Source organism: Crocodylus porosus, unplaced genomic scaffold, assembly GCF_001723895.1.
Source record: "Crocodylus porosus isolate Cpor-Errol unplaced genomic scaffold, CroPor_comp1, whole genome shotgun sequence".
In the NCBI taxonomy this organism is placed as follows: Eukaryota; Metazoa; Chordata; order Crocodylia; family Crocodylidae; genus Crocodylus; species Crocodylus porosus.
In genome coordinates, this window is record NW_017728949.1 from 49,747,735 (window position 1) to 49,767,002 (window position 19,268).

The following is a 19,268-nucleotide window of genomic DNA, read 5'->3' on the forward strand; positions in this document are numbered from 1 at the left end:
CAGCTGACTTCCTGCCCTTTGGGCAGGGGGCTGGACTCGATGATCTCCCGAGGTCCCTTCCAGCCCTAATGTCTATGAAATCTATGAAGACTCATGGCACTTGGGAGAAGTCCCAGAAGACTGGAAAAAGGCCAATGTGGTACCTATCTTTAAGAAAGGGAGAAGGGAGGACCCAGGAAATTACAGGCCAGTATGTTTAACTTCAGTCCCTGGTAAAATCCTGGAGAAAATTTACCAAAGAATCCATTACATACAGACTAAGTGAAGGCAGTATTCTGAAGGATAGCCAACATGGCATCATTACAAGCAAGTCATGCCAGACCACCCTCATTTCCTTCTATGATCAGGTAACTCACCACCTGAATAGGGGAAATGAGGTTGATGTCATATACCTGGACTTCAAAAACGCCTTTGACCTGTCTCCTACAATGTCCTAAGATTAAATTGGGAAAATACAGCCTCAACTAATTTATGGTCTGGTAACTGACTTCGTGGTTGGACCCAAAGGATATTGACTGATGAAACTGAGTCATCATAGCAGAAGGTGACCAGTGGCATCCCTCAGGTTTCAGTACTCAGACCACTGCTCTTCAACATGTTCATCAATTATTTAGATTTGGGTATTATAAGCAAAATAGCAAAAACTATTGGGGAGCATGGTCACGGTCGAAGACAGGCTGGCAATACAGGGAGACCTGGACATGTTCATGAGATGGGCAAACCTCAATCTGATGTCATTTAACACACATAAATGTAAGATTCTCCATCTGGGAAGAAATAGTCCTCAATACACAGGCTCAGCAGTGCTATGCTTGCCAGCACCACAACTGAATGAGACCGGGATGTCATGACTGACAACAAAATGAACATGAGCTACCAAAGCGATGCTGTAGTTGGCAGAACTAATCAAACACTGGCATGCATCCAGTGAGGCATCTTGAGCAAGGCAAAGGATGTCATCCTTCTGCTCTACCCAGCATTGGTGAGACCACAACTAGAGTACTGCATCCAGTTCTGGGTGCCACACAGCAAGAAGGATGTGGAGAAGCTCGGGAGAATCCACAGGAGGGCCACATGAATGATTAGAGACCTAGAGATCAGGTCATACAAGGAGAGGCTGAAAGATTTGAGACTGTTCAGCCTGGAGAAGAGAAGACTCAGAAGGAACTTGGTGGCAGCCTATAAATTTATTAGAGGCATACATCAGGGCTTGAGGGAGTACCTATTCACCAAGGCCCCCCAGGGGGAGGACAAGAAATAATGGGCACAAACTGATTGAAAATTGCTTCAAGGTAGACATAAGGAAAAACTTCTTTACAAGTGCTGAAGATTTGGAACAGGTGTCCCCCAAAGGCAGTGCAGTCATCCACCCTGGCGATCTTCAGAAAGTGTCTTGAAGCCCTTCTTGGTGAGATCATCTAATCCCAGCAGTCTTTCCCGTACCAAGTGCAGAGAGATTGGACCTGATGATCTGTAAGGTCCCTTCTAGCCCCTAACAACTATGAAACCATGATTGAAGTAAAATCAAAAGCTGATATATATTTTTTTTTTAATTAACAACCCAAACATGTTTTAAACTCCTTTTTAAAATCTCTTTTTCTACAACACATACTAAATGACTTCTTTTCCAGATTACATTGTTGAAAGTCATGAAGTAACAATGATATCATTGTTCCCTATGAATCTTTTATCCAGTAACTCAGCATGTTTGAAGCCATGTAAAAGCCAATTAACTTCACTGGGTAGCTACTGGAATTAAGGGCAAAATTTGGCACTTAGTCGCTTGCTTTAAACAATTATGCAGTGCTAAAGGTCCTTACAAAGGCAGTATACAATGGAGAATGTTCAGCTGAATTCCTAAACCTGGATTTTGGATAATTTCTTTAGTGCTTGTAAATTAGACATCTGATCATATGGACCCATAAAGGAGTGAAATACTGGTGTGACTAGTCAGTCATATTAGAGAGCAGCTATTGGGCTCCTAGCTATTAAAGTACTGACACTATCATTGGTTTATTTCATAATCTCAGTATATATCCTGGAGTCCTAAAATCAGCTCATTGCATAACTCTGTGCTGTGACTATAGGATAAAGCTTGTTATATAAGGTGTGAGGTTTTATTAAAAGCTTTTTTTAAAAGCTTATTTTATAATTGTGACAGGACGCTCTTTAGGGGTGCTGTGACCTCCCCTAGCACCCCCTGGCTACCGTGCCAAATTGAGTCTTGAATGCACCCTCTATCTCACCTGCCACGTCTTGCTGGTATATTATTAATGGGAGGCTACCTTCCTGCCCTCCTTGGCATGGTGCCTGCCTTGCTGTACCGGGACTCTGTCCTACTCCCTGCCGCGCTCTCCCGGGGCCTGCTCCAGTATACGCGCCCCCCACCGGGGCCCGCCCACACTGGGGCCTTGCTCGCGCCTCCCACGCCCGCCCGCACTTGGGCCCTGCTCGCGCTTCTTGCACCTGCCCGCACTGGGGCCCTCTATGCCCAACTCGGGCTTCCCTGGATTGGGGCTCAGGCCCCCAGACCCACCTCTTCAGGCCTATGCCCCACTGGGGCTTCTGCCTACGCACAACACTGAGCTCTTCCCGAAGCTGCCTGCACTAGGCCGGGGTCGGGACACCCCAAAATGCAGCACCCCTGTGGCGCTAGGAACACCCCCACCTTACTGGGGAGCTCCTAGTGAGGCCTCCTCCACCCCTACAGCCTCACCCAGTCCTCCGGTTGTAACAATAACAAAAATCCAAAATCTCCCCTTCCTGGGTCACAACATAACTCCCAGGCACAACAGAAATCTCCCCCTCCGGGATTCCAACATAAACTCCAAGCAAACCTGGCTCCCTCTCACATCTCCTCATCAGGGTTTCCTCCACCCAGTACTGTCAAGCCAGCGCTCTCCAGCCATCAGGCTTCTATATTACGCTCTGCTCTGCTCTAACAGAGCTCCCTCTTCCTCTTAGGCTGCCAGCAGGGGAACCGACTCTGGCCTTGGCCTTCTCTGTTTATAAAGACCAGGCCCTGCCCCCTGGCGGTCAGCTGACCCACTCTGTTGCCATAGCAATTCCCACCTGCTGCCCTGGTGAGTGGCAGCTGAGCCCATTTACTACTATTCAGTAGCAGGCTCCCTAGTGCCCTGCTACAATAATGTATAAGAATCTTACTTTATATTGACCTGATCAATTGCTAAAGTGATCATCACTCTGGTCAACACTTTTTCTTCATGATATGTTCTGCATAAAGATAAATTCATCCCTTTTTTTATTCTGTTTTTAAGGTCATGAATATGTTCATCAGTCTTCAGAAAATAATGTTATTCTTTACAACGTAGATAATGACTATTCAACTATGATCTTGACTAATAGAACAATGGTACGTAACATATCAAAACAAAGTAAAATTCAGTTATTTTTCAAACTTCCACACTGATGCAAATGTGATGTGTCTAATCATTAGTTTATGTCTGTCAGAATCTAATCAACTTCTTTATCTTTTAGAAAAAAGTTAATGCCTCAAATTATGCATTGTCAGCTGACAAACAATTCATAGCACTGGAAAGCAATTATACAAAGGTAATTATTTTAATGTATTGCTTAATCAGATGTGTATCTTTTTACATCTGACATTTTGTAGATTGTGGTAACATATTATTCAACATGAGATGAAGAAGCACTTACAGTAGGTGGGAGGGTGTCAAACTGTTAATGGACTCAGCTTTCTTAAATTAAACTACCCTGCAGAATGCCATGATGTGTGGGCTTGAGGGAAGCACTGAGAGGCAGTGTGTTTCAGAGATAACAACAACAACATTTTTTTTTGACTGACTTGATTTTTTGCAGTTTTGGCGATATTCTTATACAGCATCATACCACATTTACGACCTTGTGTATGGGTAAGATCTGATGGCCAAATAACTCTAATTATGTTCTTGAAAACATTCTCATTGGAAAGCCCTGTTGTGATAAAAGTCTTGTCCTATTCTGTTCATTGGCTACCTCCCTCTCCTTACTTCGCTCTGTCAAGTTACCTGCTGTTTGCTTGTTAGCTGGTGCAAAGTTCAGAAGTTATTTAAAATCTTCCCATGTTTACAGCAGTCAGTGTTTTGGGTCTGTCTTCTCCAAGTCCTCAATTCTCTGGTTCTCTGATCTTCTTTCGTTTCCTTTATTTCCTTTATTAAATTCGCCCTGACCTTATCCTGGATGTTTTAGTCCTCTGTGGTCTTAATACCAGATGTCTCCTTGGCTTTCATTTATGTAACCCTCCCCATTCCTGGCTGATCTAATCTTTGCTTTCCTTAAGACTCTCCAGTGCTCTTTAGGCCTTCAGTGACATTATAATAATTTGTTCTGGGTTTTTAGGAACCTCTTGCCCCCTCCCTAATAATTGATCCTTCTTTTCCTTCGTTCATTCATTTTCTCACCCTCCCCCCCCAAATTCTCTTTTTCTTTGCACCTTACTTTAAAGGAGGTCCTGTACCTCCTCTCATACTACCCTTGCACATTATCCCGCAACTAGCAGCATGCCTTGCCTCGCCTTGCATTGCTGAGCTACCCAAACTATTCTTTGGGCTAGAGCACAGGCTCCTGGGTTTTGAGCACTTCTGAATGCTACATGGCTCTGCTACATTCATGAATAGCTGCAGGCAGTGGTAAAAGGAAAAGGATGCTGCAACCTGGCTGCTGAAGAAAAACACTGTACATGGCACTGCCAACAGCTCAGGTATACAATAACTGCTCTTGCCTTATGCCTTCTACTTGGCTAGCTGCATGTAGTGTTACTTGGTAGGAAACTCCCAGGTAGGCACATGGTTCACATTTCCTTAGAATTAGCTTTGATTATAATGTATATGGTACAGTATAGCCAGCAATCTTAGATGTCTCTGTAATATTTGGGCTAAAGCTGACTTTTCAAGCCATGGGATCACAGTTCAAGGGACTGATTATCTTGTGTTCCCAAGAAGTTTGTTAGCATATACAAACACTTGTGCATATTAATAGTGCATGTCTAACTGCCTGCTTTGTACAGCAAACAAGCTTTTCTGACATCAAATTTGTGTTGGGGAACAGAGTTTTTTTGTGCTTTAGTATGACTTTTATATGTATGTACTATCATTTCAACTTTCCTCTCTTTTTCAGTGATTTTATAACAGAAAATCAGCTTCCACATAACATTCAGTACATATCCTGGTCACCCGTTGGACACAAATTGGTCAGTAAAGCAACAAAGTGCTAGAATAAACTTACTTCTTGATACAATAGCAGAGGTTATTTGCATAGGCTTTATGTTTGCAGGCCTTTTAACTGTGTTTATCAAGGATGCTTATGACTAGGAATAATGAAGGTAATAGCTGAAGTTGTCACAGTGGAAGGAGTGGGACCAGAGCAGAATAATCATGTTCTAGGCTTAAGCATGTCTTTCATGAAGGTCTGAAGCAGTTACCCTAGTATATGCTGACCACACGATCTGTATGGATGGAATTAAATTCAGTATATAATCCCAAACGCGATGTTTTCCCCCTTTTCACATTCTGAAGTATTCAAGAAGTTGAGGTTCTAGCTGCCAAGATTTATAGGCCTAAAGTGCAACCTCTCTGCTAAATCACTTACATTTCAATACGGAACATCTGCTAGAATCTAAATATTTCAAAAACAAACACTTCATTGCCAAAACAATGACTCAGTCCCCAAGTCCATAGGACCTATTGCACACGCAAAGTAATAAGGCCTTCTATTTTTCTGTTGATTCTGCAGTAGCAGTTAACTAATAATTAGTATTCCTAGGTCCATCCCTACAGAGGTGAGACTATTTGTGCGCAAATGAATAAATTTAAAAGTCATACACATTTCAATAATTCATGGGAAATCACTAGGAAAATATTTTCCATCTTCTAAGAAACTGCTGTATCACTGAAGTTGTAAATAATAACAATTAAGTACATGATGCTTTGTTAATTCCTTTATCAAGAACTTAGATGATAATATGTAATTAAGATATTTTATTGGTAAAACACTGAAATACAATTGTACTTTGGCTGACTCCCAAAGCTGATAATGGAGGAAGAGAGACCAAAATAGTGTGTAATGTTCTTGTACAGTAGACTGCATACTCTACCTGAGAGGTTTTAGGGCTGTTCCTTGCTGTCCATTGAAAAAGCAAAGGAGTTAACTTTTTGTGTGTTTATGCATCAAATATTTGTAACATCAGGAGACCTAGTTTCTTAGTAAATGCTTGTACAATATTTTGCTTTGGAACAATTTTTGCATATCTCAAACTCCCGCTGACTTCACTGAAGGTTTGGGATAAGCAAGAGCTGTAAATTTAGTCCCCTTTTTACAAGAATGAACAAATTACAGTGGTTAAAAAGGGCCAGGCATATCAACTGTGCATATGCATGCTAACCCACAATAATTCAGTCCTCTTTCACTGAAGGGTAAACTCCCACAGTTTAGCTTTCCTTTACCAAAGGGTAAGAATGACTGTAGAGCATCTGGCACGTGGTTAAATTCCCCAGCCCATTTTAACTCATATCATGTTCATTTGTCCATAACCTAATTTAACAAAAATGAAAAAGCTGTTCCAGATAGTGTAAGAGCCTTTACCCACCTCAGCTCTGCCATGTGCCTTTTTGAAGCTCAAAGAAGTTTAATTAACAGTTATGTGCACATATTTATACCCTATACTAGCTGGCACCAGAAGCAGAACTTCCAGAAACTTCACAAAAAAGCCCATTCAAATGAGACTTTTATCTCTGTTGAAAAGATACAAGACTTTGAATGAGTTTCAGTAAGGACTTCAGGCTTTCAGGCATTCATCCAAAGCAAACCATACCAAATCATGGAATCCTTTGAGGATTATCTGTGACCTAATATTCTGGTGTACATTTTTCCATTCAGTGCCTGTGCTAATTTCCAGTACAGCTAAAGGGAGTTCCATACTAGCATAAAAAATTTAATGTGATGTTTTGTTTATGTTGACAAAAATGATTAACTACTCTAGATTTATAGAACTGAGCTCAGAATATGGCCTTTAATTTGTAATTACTGATATTGGCCCAAATCCCAAGATTCTTACTCAGGCAAAATTGAATAAGGATTTCAATATATGCTCCACTATATGCTTGATCACACTTTTTATCATCTGTAGAATATAAGCACAGTATCATTGACTGAACAAATTTGATTGTAATATATTTTTCTATCATTGTACATATTCCTCATGAAAAAATTCTCATCTTCAGGTGTATGTGTATCAGAATAATATCTATCTGAAACAAAGCCCAAGAGATCCAGCTTTTAAAATAACTAGTGATGGAAAAGATAATGAAATATTTAATGGAATTCCTGACTGGGTCTATGAAGGTAAATTCATCCTGAACACTCTGTTAAACAAGTCTAAGTTTGGCCACCAGTTAGATGGGTGGCCAAAGTAGCACCAAAGTGATGTAAGACCACGGGGTCAGTGACTTGATATTAGGCAACCTTCCTTCTGAGTCAGCATCTATCAGTATGCCCTTGATATCCTCCTTGGTATCTAAGGGTGTTTATACACATGCTCCAGGTGTGTATGTGGTGGGGAGTGTTCTTTATTTAGAGTGGCTCCAAGAGCTGCTCTAATTGAAGTACCCAGAGCATTTCATGTATCAGCATTTCCATGTTTAAAAATGGTGGTGGGGGTGCTTTAACTAAAACTCATAGACTCGTTATGGTAAACTTTCAGTGCAAGAAACTGCATTTTTTCAAATTAATTTTTTCCTATAGTTTCTCCCTTCCCCGCCTATAAATGTGGTGGTATATAAGTAGAGCCATCAAGATCACTGTTCTTAACTCATTGGTTTGTGCTAGATTAGAATAGTTGGTCCATGGTAAACATTTTGTTGGTACCAGGAATTTGTAATCAGTCGTAATTTTAGGGAACTAGCATACTATTATTCCTTTTTACAGTAAGACAAGAGAACACCCAACATTGAGTAATTGTAAATTTAGAATCAGGAATAGACTCATGGACTTAAATGAGTCTATTTATATGCATAATATTATTCATGTTTAAGTGGGGGTTAGACAAACCTTTGTCTGTGTTAGTTTAGATAAGGATGATCCTAGCTGAAGCGGGGGATCAGGCTAGATCACCTCCTGAGCTCACTTCTGTCCCTATTAAATGTTGATTTTCTGTTCTTAAATGCTAGAGTAACTTTGCAGTAGGGCTATGTTACTGATCTGGCACAGGTTTCTTTTTGTACTTGGCTGTGTAAACAGCTGGCACTGTATATAATTTTAAGTTTTGCAGTGCTTTAAATTAGATCTTAAAAGATTAGCTGTAACTAACTAATATGTGATTGTTAATTTTTTTCAGAGGAAATGCTTGCAACAAAATATGCTCTATGGTGGTCTCCAAATGGAAAGTACATAGCATATGTACAGTTTAATGATACCAATATCCCAATTATTGAATATTCATATTATGGTGAGGAACAATACCCTAGAAAAATAACTATTCCATACCCAAAGGTATGTTGCTTCTTCCCCTTGGCTTGTAAATGCATTGTGATAGCTATTAAATATAGAAAAAAAACTGAAAACTTGTTTTCAGTGATAGATAGCAGTGGTTAAGTCTGCTCTAGCTTAAAATTAATTTACAAAAATGAAAGCTTAATCATATGGCTCAATGTATGCATTATGTAGACCTAATTAAGTAAATGGAAATAGTTATGTAAGTAATACCTTATTTCACTTAAGGTATCTTTTGTTATAATTAATCTCTATATTATAGTGAATGTGCTGTATTAAAAAAATAACTGAGAAATGAGAGAATGTAAAATCTCGAATTTATATAAAACCTTTGGGGCCACATCCAAGCCCACTGGCTTCATAGGCTTTGGATTAGGCCTAGATTTGTAGCACTGGATTTAGGACAACTATCTTTTTCCTTCAGTTTGCATCTTCCCTGACTTCAATTGGAGTCCCATGTCATTATCTAATATGTCTGTAATATACACTATACAGACTTACACTGCACGCAAGAGAGAACAACACATTTTGATGTATTCTCACAAACACTAAGTTTTTCAGTCTAGAAAGGTTTTAACCATTACTGTTGTCTTCTTGATGCATGAACTGATGTTAAGTGAAATAACTAAAAATATTTGTTTTTAGTAAGATCGGAATCTGGCCCATTACCTTCCAGAATACCAGTGTTTCAAAATTCTTAAACTATTTGCTTTCCGAAAAAATATGTTGTTGATTTTCTTTTTAATCTTAGTTTAATCCTCCAGAACTTGATTTGAATAACCTGGTAATACATTTCCTTTGAAGGCTGGGGCTAAAAATCCTACCGTTAGAGTGTTTATTGTAGACACTACTAATCCTGAAGGTTTAGGTCCTAAGGAAGTACCTGTTCCTGCAATGATAGCATCAAGGTAGTGTGTTCTCAAATTTGTCTTCTTTTGCTTTGTCTATTTATTTATCTATTTTATTGTTTTTATTTCAAATGTTGGGATCTTTGATTTTATTTTACATTTTCTATAGTGGAGCCTTATATTCATCTACCAAACAAATCTGGTGCTACCCAGAAATTGTAGAGTTTGGCTTTAGTTGTCCATATAATATGTTGTCCATGTGGGTCAAATCCATTACTGTTAAAGCCAATGGGAGTTTTGTGATTGTCTTCAAAAGAGGACAATTGGGTCCCTAATGGAAGGATCCATTCAATAGCAACCCTACATTTTTGTTATTTAATAACCAGCCTTCCTTCTGTTTCCTAGTGATCACTATGTCACTTGGCTTACTTGGGTAACGGATAATCGGATCTGCGTGCAATGGCTAAGAAGAGTCCAGAATTTTTCTGTCTTAGCTGTATGTGACTTCAAAGGAAGTTCAAATTCCTGGGACTGCCCAGAGGTACCGGACCTTGATGTATATGTTTAACATTTCTGGAACCTGAATTTGAAGTAGAAATGTGTAGAACTTGCCTCTACATTCATAGATCTAAGGTCAAACTAGATTATAAATTTGTATAAACACAGATCATCAAAAACTTCACCTAGTGATCCTTTACTGAGCTCAGTTCTTGTTTCTGACTAACATATATCTTCCAGAAAAAAAAAAATCTTGATTTTTAAGATATTGAAAGGTGAGAATTTCCTGCTTTCCCTGCTTTCCTTGATAGTCTAGTCTCCCATTTAAGTGGATTTTCTGTTAAATAACTAACAACCTAAAACTAATACTGCAGTTTCTTTGCCAAAACAATCTGTTTACAACAATAAGAAACTGAGTTGTCCATGTAATGTTTTCAAAGTATAAAAATAAAAATAATGAAAACAAATATAAAAAAATATTGATTTCAAAATATTGGTTTAATTTTACCTTATATCTCAGCCAGGAAATATCCCCTCAGGTAAAGGTTTGAAGGGGCACCTCTCCATGTGCTCCAAGGTGGGGGGTTGTTTTAATTAGATCAGCTTTCAAGAGCTACTCTAATTAAAACACAGAGCGTCTTGTGTATTCAGCATCCCAGATTTTCAAATGATGCTTTAACTAAAGCTCATTTGATGAGCTTAAGTTAGAGTCCCCACCACCATTTTGAAATGCAGGGAAGCTGAATATGTGAGGCACTGCAATGTGCTGGCGTGTTCTGAGTAGAACTTTCCAGCAGACTTGATTAATTGATTAATCAATTGATTAATTGATTGATTAATTGATTAATCAATTGATTGATTAATTGATTAATCAATTGATTGATTAATTGATTAATCAATCGATTAATCAAGTCTGCTCTGACGCATTCTAATCTGAATGTGTCAAAGCATGTGAAAAGCGCCTAAGGATCATAATTATAAAGTAAATATGCCCAATTTATATGCTATGGCAGCCTAAGTTGGGTCCTTAGTTATTTCAATTAGAATAGTTCAAGCAATACATTTGAAGTTAGGGATGGGAAAACACATATATCTTACAATCAGTTTTATAAAGAAAAACATTTGCCTGCTTCATAAAATTAATTTTTATTATATACAAACAACATAGAATTTTAATTTATTCAAATAATTTTACAAGTTCAAGACACTTTTTGTTATTCCAGAACAAAATTACCCGGGTGACCACAAAAGGAATCTAAAGGTGTTTATACACGTGCTTTGGGAGTGAGCACTTTAATCAGAGTGCTTCTGAAAGCTGTTTTAAAGCTGTTTTGGAGTGTCTCTTGTGTCAGTGTCTCCATGCTAAAAAATGGTGGCACTTTAACTAAAGGTCATCAAAAGAGCTTCAGTTAAAGCACCCTCACTGCCATTTTTCATTGTGGGGACACTGATACATGAGACACTGGAATCTGCTGAGCACGGTAATTACCACTCTGCAACAGACTTGATTGAGTCTGCTCTGACGCACTGTAATTACAGTACTTTAGAGCAGCTTTGCTACTCATGTGTAGGCACCCTAAGGCCCAATTTTTCAGAACAGCTCTACTGAGTTCATTAGTAACTCTGAAGAGTTACTCCAGTCAATTTGCAAAATCAGGTTTGTGCAGGCTACTTTCATTTCAGGAAAGGTCATTTTTTTTATTATGTAAAAGATTTTCTTCAGATTTTCATTGAACTGAATCTCCATGCTGCAGTCAGTTGCATATGTTCTGAGGACTAAATATTTTAGTTTCTTTAGAAAATCAAAGGGATTTAGATAATAAAGAAGTTTAGGGCTCTGTCTGGCAAGAGGTTAACCATTCTGGCACAGTTCCAGCAAAGCACTTAAGCACATGCTTAATTTTCAGTGTGTGACTAATTTTATGGCTTTCAATAGGTCTACTTACATGTTTGAAGTTAAGCATGTGCTTGATTGCTTTGTTGGCTCAGGGCCAGTGTGATTGCCATCATGGAGGATTGTGTTTGTAACGCTTATTTAATTGCATTTCTCTATGCAGCCCTTAATATATAGTCACGACTGATGCTTCCCTAATATTATATTTATCCAGTGATATAGGGCTTTTATCATATTAAATTTTGCACAAATGGCCAATTGAAGGAGTGTGAACAGATGGAGTGAAGCATTAGCTCCATTTGCCTTGGAGAAGTGTATCTCTGCATTTCCACTGGCAAAAATACTTCTTTCTTTTTGTCGTTGTTGTTGTTTTTAGATTCTGACAAGAATATAATGTGCAATAGGGGTGCTGTAGTCTAGGTGCTTGAAAATGATTTTATATATTTTTTATAAGCTATTTCTAAAGCCCTGGTCCTGTAAACAATTTAACCTATGATTTTTTTCCAAGAGAAGTCAATTTGACTTCACTGGAGGTACTCAGAGGATAATATCAAGCATGTAAAGTGTGCCTTTAGGATTAAAGCTAATGTAAAACACACAGATCTTTACTTAATTTTACACATAATCTCATAGAAGTAAGGAGTTCCATGCATGCTTCAGTGTTTGCAGCATCAGGGCCTTCATCAGACAGAAGCAAATGAATCAGGAATGGAGACACAGCACATTGCTTGTATCTGTAAGCATCTGGAAGGCTTTCCTGTATAAAGATTGGCCTATTCCATAAATGAAATTTGGAAATACAGAAATGAAATGCAGATCAGATACTTTTCTTCAAAACTCAAATGTAAACAGCTGAACATTAAGAGGCTGATCTTTGAGCAACTTTATGGCTTATCACAGATGTTCAAAAAGCCCAAAGCAGAATTGATGTAAGTTACATGGTTTTCCGTAGGTAGCCTAGGTTAGATTGGTAGTGAACAGTATACGTGTTAGCCCTCTTGTGTTAGGGGGCACACAGGCTTTCTGCACTGGCCAAGGCCTGCAGGTTGGGGACTTGCCCTGTGAGCTCCCCAGGGTGCTGGAGACTGCTGAACACAGTTAAGTGCTCAAGCCACCCCGGATTGGCTGCTAGACATGGGCAACCACACACCCCTCCCCCTCCCTAGTACTCTGGGACCCTGCAGCTGCAGGACAAGAAAGCCTTGCAGCACCGCAGGTTCCCATGGTCCAGGCACCTGCCAACAGTGGATGAGCCACAGAGGTCACAGGTCGCCCCCATCCAGGCCTAGTCCTAATGTTCTGCCCCCTGCCACCTCAACCCACCAGAGGCAAACTGCCAACACCAGCTTCTGCACAAGGTGGAAGCCCCATGCTGGGGTCCAGGTGGCAGGGGCCTGGCTGTGTCCACTGAGACGGCTGGGAGCTGGAGCTAGGCTCCATGGGGCTGTGCCTGAATGTGGGAGCATGGCAGTCCCTGGCTGGGTGTACAGGATCCAGATTCAGGCTCCATGGGGCTATTCTCAAGCATGGGGAATAGGGGCTCCTGGCTGGGTGTACAGGAGCCAGGGTCAGGCTTTGTGAGCTGTGCCCATGCATAGGGACATGGCTGTGTGTGTAGAAACGAGGGTCAGACTTCATGGGGCTGTGCCCAAGCATGGGGGAATGCATGTCCCTGGCTGGGTGTGCAGGAGCTAGAGTTGGGCTCTGTGGGGCTATGCCCAAGTGCAGGGGTTCTCTTGGGCTCAGTTTCAGATGTGTAAGTACATCATGGGGTATTTTGTGATGGGGTGTGGGGCACAGGCCAGGGACATAGGTACCCGGGTTCTGGGGCTGGTCCAGGGGACACAGATTACTTCCTTTCCTCCCCCTCCTCCCCCCACCTCCCTGCTGCCTGCCTACAGCTGACAGGTGGGAGACAGGAGGTGGGGCTGGGGAGAAGGTCTTCACTGGCTCTGCTCCATGAGAGCTCAGGAGTGAAGCCCGCTGGGTGCTCGGCCAGAGCAGCCAAGTGCAGACCAAGTACTAGCATGCCTTCCTGTGAGGGGAGTGGTTGCAGGGAACTGCAAAGGAGACTTAGATCCTGGAGGACAGCAACCTAACTTGAATCAATAAGGGATCTAGTGCAGAAGTTTGATTCACCAATCTAATCTAAATTGATTAGATCTGAGTGCACATTGAACCAGATCTATCTTAGACTGGGTTCCACCATTTTTAGATTGATCTAGATGCACAAGACATCTTGACGATTATGGATTTAGATCGATTCCCAATCATTTAGACTGGTTTATGCGTAATGTCTGCACCTGGCCTATATTGAAATTACTTAAAGCACTTCTGGATTAGGCCTTAAATTGTGATCCAACTCTGTGAGATGCTAGTAGGCAGAGACAAGTAAAGTTTGCATTGAATGTATTCTCTTACTTGAATACTTACTATCTTATAAAATCCTGCCACTTAATATTCTACACTTAATAAGAAACAAAAACAAGCTCCTAAATTAATGATACAACACAGCTCTACACAAGGGCTCCATCTTGCAAGGTGCTGTGCACTCTTTTGTGGTACTGAGTGCCCTCATTTGCACTTGGAATCAGGCAGAATTAAGAGTGCACAGCTCTTTTCAGGACTGTGCCACAAAAGGAAAAGGCATAATTTTGACGTTAATATAACTGCATTAAGGATGAGAAATGCAAAATGCTTTATTCAGAAAGCATTTTGTTGGGCTCCAGACTGTGAAGAAATGTGTCTTTAAATTAACAGTTTAAAATAACTAATTTATAAAATAAAAAGTTTGAATCTCTTGCAGAATTGTTGTTGTTAACCAGTAAATCATTCAGTCCCATCAAACAATGGCATTACTCTCTGCAATGAAAAAGTCATTAGATGTTGGAAATGCATTTGGAACTCTCTAAACCAAACCAAACCTAAAAATGAAAAAGGATCTTTGGAGCTGGCAGAAGAATTGATTAATTTGTATTTGTCCTTTCTAAAGCAGTATAGACCATTTTTTCAAAGTAACCCTGTAGAAGGGCCTAAATCTGAAATTCCTTGCTAGCATCAGTAGTCCCAAGATCCCAGATTTTCAAAAGTAAATTCATTTTTGATGCCTGTATTCTGCTTCCTAATTCTTAGTTCTACATCACTGGTGCCCATCCTGAGACATCTTAAAGAGGTGTCATTTGCAGAAAATGTTGAGTACATGCTGCCTAAAAATCAGATGTTGTTCAGGCATCTCAGCTTAGTAAGCCCAGACTTGATGCACTCGGAATTATTTGTAAAACTTCGGTCATTAACTTCATGAATATGAATTAAATTATGTAATTTTTTCACTGGGACTGCCCACCTAAGTACTTTTGTCTGGGCTTGCGCTGTTCAGTTATGGAGGAGTGTTTTGGCACAGCAGTGGGAGTGAAGGTATGGATCTCAGCGATCTCAATTACAGTGGTACAATTCCAGAATTAGTCCACCAAATTAAATGGGGTGTCTCTGAATTTGCATGTATATTAATAATGAAATCACAAGCTGATAGTGTTTAGTTTTCTATAGAAGGAGAAATTTTGATGTTCCTCAGTGTGAAAGGGTAGCCAATGTTTTAAGCATTCTCTACTGTGCCTCGATATAAATTGCTCCTAAAATTGTATGGTTTATAATTAACAGCAGCAACAAAAAGACGGTATGAGATGAATATTTATATATATATATATATATAAATACATGTTTATTTTTAAAAAAACAGTGCATCACGTGATGTAAATAACCATTGCCTTAATGAAACTAGTGGAGATGTGCCATTTTACATCAACTGAGAATTTAGCTCGCTATTTTAAGATAATTATTCCTGAGAAGATTGCTTTCTATTAGTGAAGAAATGTTCTGAGGTTAAACATTCATTAATTCAAGCTTTCATTGAAAATATAGTGCACAGTATCATCACTTTGCATTCTATTTACTTCTAATGACAAACACTTAAAAATAATACTTTGTATTATTGTAATACTGCTGCTATAGTCCTATTTATGTCAGATATTCTTCCAAGTTACCTGGAACTTCTTATTTGGTGAGTGACTTGAAGTTTAAAAGGATTTCAGTCTTGTTGTATTCATTTTGCAACCTTCATATTTATTTGATGATCTTTCATCTCAGTGAGGGAGTTATGCATTTTCTTATACATCCTAAAGGTTATGTCATTGATTTTGTTTTTCAGAACCAACAGCACATAGAAGAGAGTCGAACAGGATGGGCTGGTGGAGTAGGGCTCTTTTTTCTTTTACTTTGATTTCATTAAATATTATAGACATTTATTTATCTTCACAGTAATATTTGATCTATGAATGAAGTGGCACCATGTTGAGTTGCACAGAACAATACTACAACACATGATGCCTTTAACTCTGGGATTTTCAGTGCTACCTAAGGAAGCTTTTTAACTCCCTTAAGCTCTTTTTGCATGTCTCAGCATAAATAATTGGTAGATTTAAGTGAATGGAAGCCATAGCAACATAACAAAGAAAGGGATGAGGCACAGTACTAGGGTAATTCCTAGAAGAATTATGCTGAGAGAGGACAGAGATAAGCCAAGTTTCTCTGATGTCACTGGCAGTATATCCTATTCCTCCAGATGATTTTATAATAGCATAATTTTTCTAGAATGCAAACAATGCTTTAGGGGGTGTTGGTTGTAGCCATGTTGGTCTAGGGGCATAGGCAGACAAGGTTCTTTAGATAAACGTGATATCTTTTATTAGACCAACTAAAAAGTTGGAAAAATTGTTCTCTTTAAGCTTTCAGGCACAAGCACCCGTCTCCCTATGCCTGAAGAAGGATGTTTGTGCCCAAAAGCTTGCAAAAAACAATTTTTCCTACTATTTAGTTGGTCTAATAAAAGATATCATTTACCCAAAGAAAAATACTTTAGTGCTCTTCTTCACCAAGGGAGAAGGCATCTAGGCAAGAGGTAAATAACATGTGGGTAGCTGATGTTGGCTAGGAATCAAAAACATTTCCAGTGGCACTGAAGCATTCAAATGTCCAAGACGATCTTATTCCTGCCTTGAGAAGCCCATACTCTAAATCCAAAGCAGATAAAGTCTATAGATATCAAGTTACATTAGTAAGTATATTTCAATCATATGGAAAATTATACATACATTACTCCTCAAGATTTACCAGTATGCATTGTGGGGGACATCACACTGTGTCATGTACTGGGTTTAACTAAAGACTTCCACATTCAGTAAGTGTAGTTCTTTAGTATACAGACATTATTAAAATTAAAACTGCATCCAGCAGGATAAGATACTTTATTTGGTTTCTTTCTTCTTACCTCTTCTTCTGGATTCATGATGACAGGTTGCTGTAGAAACTTGTGGAAACTCTTCGAAAGAATTTTGCTTTATTTTGGACATGTCTACATATGCTTTTATGCACACCTAAACTTAATGTGCATTTGCCCTAAGGCAATTTTAGGCGCGTGTCTACACATGCACATGCTAAGGCACATTAATGCGGTGTGCATACTGACTTGGGACAAAAGTTAGTATACAATTAATTAATGCACCTTAGCATGTCTACACACGTGTCAAGGTGCTGTAGCTATTTGCGCCTAAATTTGATACCTGCTTTTCCAGGTATCAAATTTATGTACAAAAGCCTAAAATTACCATTTTTAAGACTCATTAAGAGTATGCACTTGTAGATCCACACCCTTAATGCACCTTAAAAATGACTAATGCACCTTAAATCATCATGTATAGACATGCCCTTTACTCCTTAGAAGGGCATTCTGAATCCCCTTGGCTTAAGGGGATTCATAATGACTTGCAGAATAATTTAGCTTTTGTTCATAGGTTCAAATCTAGATTAAGTGTTGGAAAATCACACTATATAGTGAGCATTTGTTTGCATATATGTTGTGAAATGCTTGTTACAAACAACGTTCATATGGGCATGTATCCTTTTTAAAAATAATCAAAAATTTATAATTGGCTCCTTTGTTGACAATATAAGCAGAGATAACCAAGATTTGATAAACAATTGAGACTGAACTCTAGAGACTGAGCAGAGCACAAACACGTTGCTGGATCAGTATGGGGCAGGTCGGACAACCTCTGCCCAGCGGTGTGCTTGCTTGAAGGATAAGTAGAGGATGTCATTGGTTAAGTAGTTCAGTCCACACTTTTCACTAATTTAACTTTAAAGAATAAAATTCACCAACTCTTAGTACTAAGAAGAGAACCTTTAAAAATTGATCAATCCACACAGACACATGCACACTCACATACACACGCAAGCTGCTCTACTTATGTGCAGTATACAATGTATGTGTGCTGGCAGCCCACACTACCAGTTAAGAAATGTGACATGACAGAGTAGAAGCTGTAATGTACACTGTGACAAGGGAGGCCAGTGAAATGCTCTGCTGTTGCTTTAAATGTGCAAATTATAATCTGTATATCATACACTGCTAAAAACCTTCTTGTTATCGTTGCTTTTGTCTCATCAACAGTTTCTGTTCCTTTCTTTTAGTTTTTTGTTTCAACACCGCATTTCACTTCTGACAGCAATTCATACTACAAAATTTTCAGTGACAAGAGTGGTTATAAACATATTCATTACATCAATGGCTCAGTGGTACGTCAAAAGAAGGATTAGCCTCATTAATTTAATATCTGTTGTAGGTTCCTGAAATAATCCTGTTTTATTCAGTAATTCACTACTGAATTTATTTTATAGGAAAATGCAATACCGATTACAAGTGGACAATGGGAGGCAATATACATTTTCAGAGTAACAGATGATGCAGTGTAAGTGTTACTTATGTGATGTATGTTGTCAATAAAAAGGAACCACAGCAGTATTCATTTTTGCAGAGTTCCTTTAGTCTCCAAGATCCTGGTTTGGAGTAGGAGGGAGACATACAACCTGTGGAATTTTACAAATAGTTACAACTATGTACACAAATCAGGGATTTGGCAATAAACATGGTTATACTTAGCTGTAGTGCAAATCCCCATTTGTGTGCAGATCTAGTGCACATTCTTTGCATACAGTATCTTCCTTTGAATGACCTTTGAAAATCCAAGCCTATGCTTTTTTATTTTTTTTTAAGATTCTTTACTAACCAAGTCCTCTAGGCCTCTATTTAGCAAAGAACTAAAGTACTTGCTAAATTTTAAATATATGAGTAATTCTATTACAAAGCAGGATTTAAATGCTTAAAACTGAGTACATGGTTTGCTGAATCTGAGCTATATTTAGTAATTCAGATTAGCTTTGTATCTCACAAGTAGATCTATATGATACAAGTAGCAACTAACAAGTAGCCTAATTCTTTAGCCATGAAAGTATAGCAAAACTTCTCTAACTTTAACCCTACTATTCAGAATAAAGTTAGTGTAATTTATAAGCTCATGCAGACCTAACAATTACAGCTTAATGGCAGATGTGTACTGTAGAGCAGCAGCTCTGGTTCCCCTTTTTAAAGTGGCTAAAATCTACATGTCCATACCGTAAGTTGCATGCTT

At 39.0% G+C, this 19,268-nt stretch overlaps 1 protein-coding gene across 1 annotated transcript in view; it reads left to right on the forward strand.

Moving 5' to 3' along the window:
- Nucleotides 1-19,268, forward strand: part of LOC109323091 (prolyl endopeptidase FAP-like) — a 59,713-nt gene that overhangs the window by 11,366 nt on the left and 29,079 nt on the right. Inside the window, exons 4-14 of the mRNA XM_019554504.1 lie at nt 3,279-3,373; nt 3,499-3,573; nt 3,841-3,893; nt 5,137-5,209; nt 7,239-7,359; nt 8,351-8,505; nt 9,310-9,413; nt 9,759-9,894; nt 15,950-15,994; nt 18,271-18,375; nt 18,478-18,548. Coding sequence (XP_019410049.1) covers nt 3,279-3,373; nt 3,499-3,573; nt 3,841-3,893; nt 5,137-5,209; nt 7,239-7,359; nt 8,351-8,505; nt 9,310-9,413; nt 9,759-9,894; nt 15,950-15,994; nt 18,271-18,375; nt 18,478-18,548 — 1,033 coding nt within the window. The remainder of the gene's footprint in view (nt 1-3,278; nt 3,374-3,498; nt 3,574-3,840; nt 3,894-5,136; nt 5,210-7,238; nt 7,360-8,350; nt 8,506-9,309; nt 9,414-9,758; nt 9,895-15,949; nt 15,995-18,270; nt 18,376-18,477; nt 18,549-19,268) is intronic.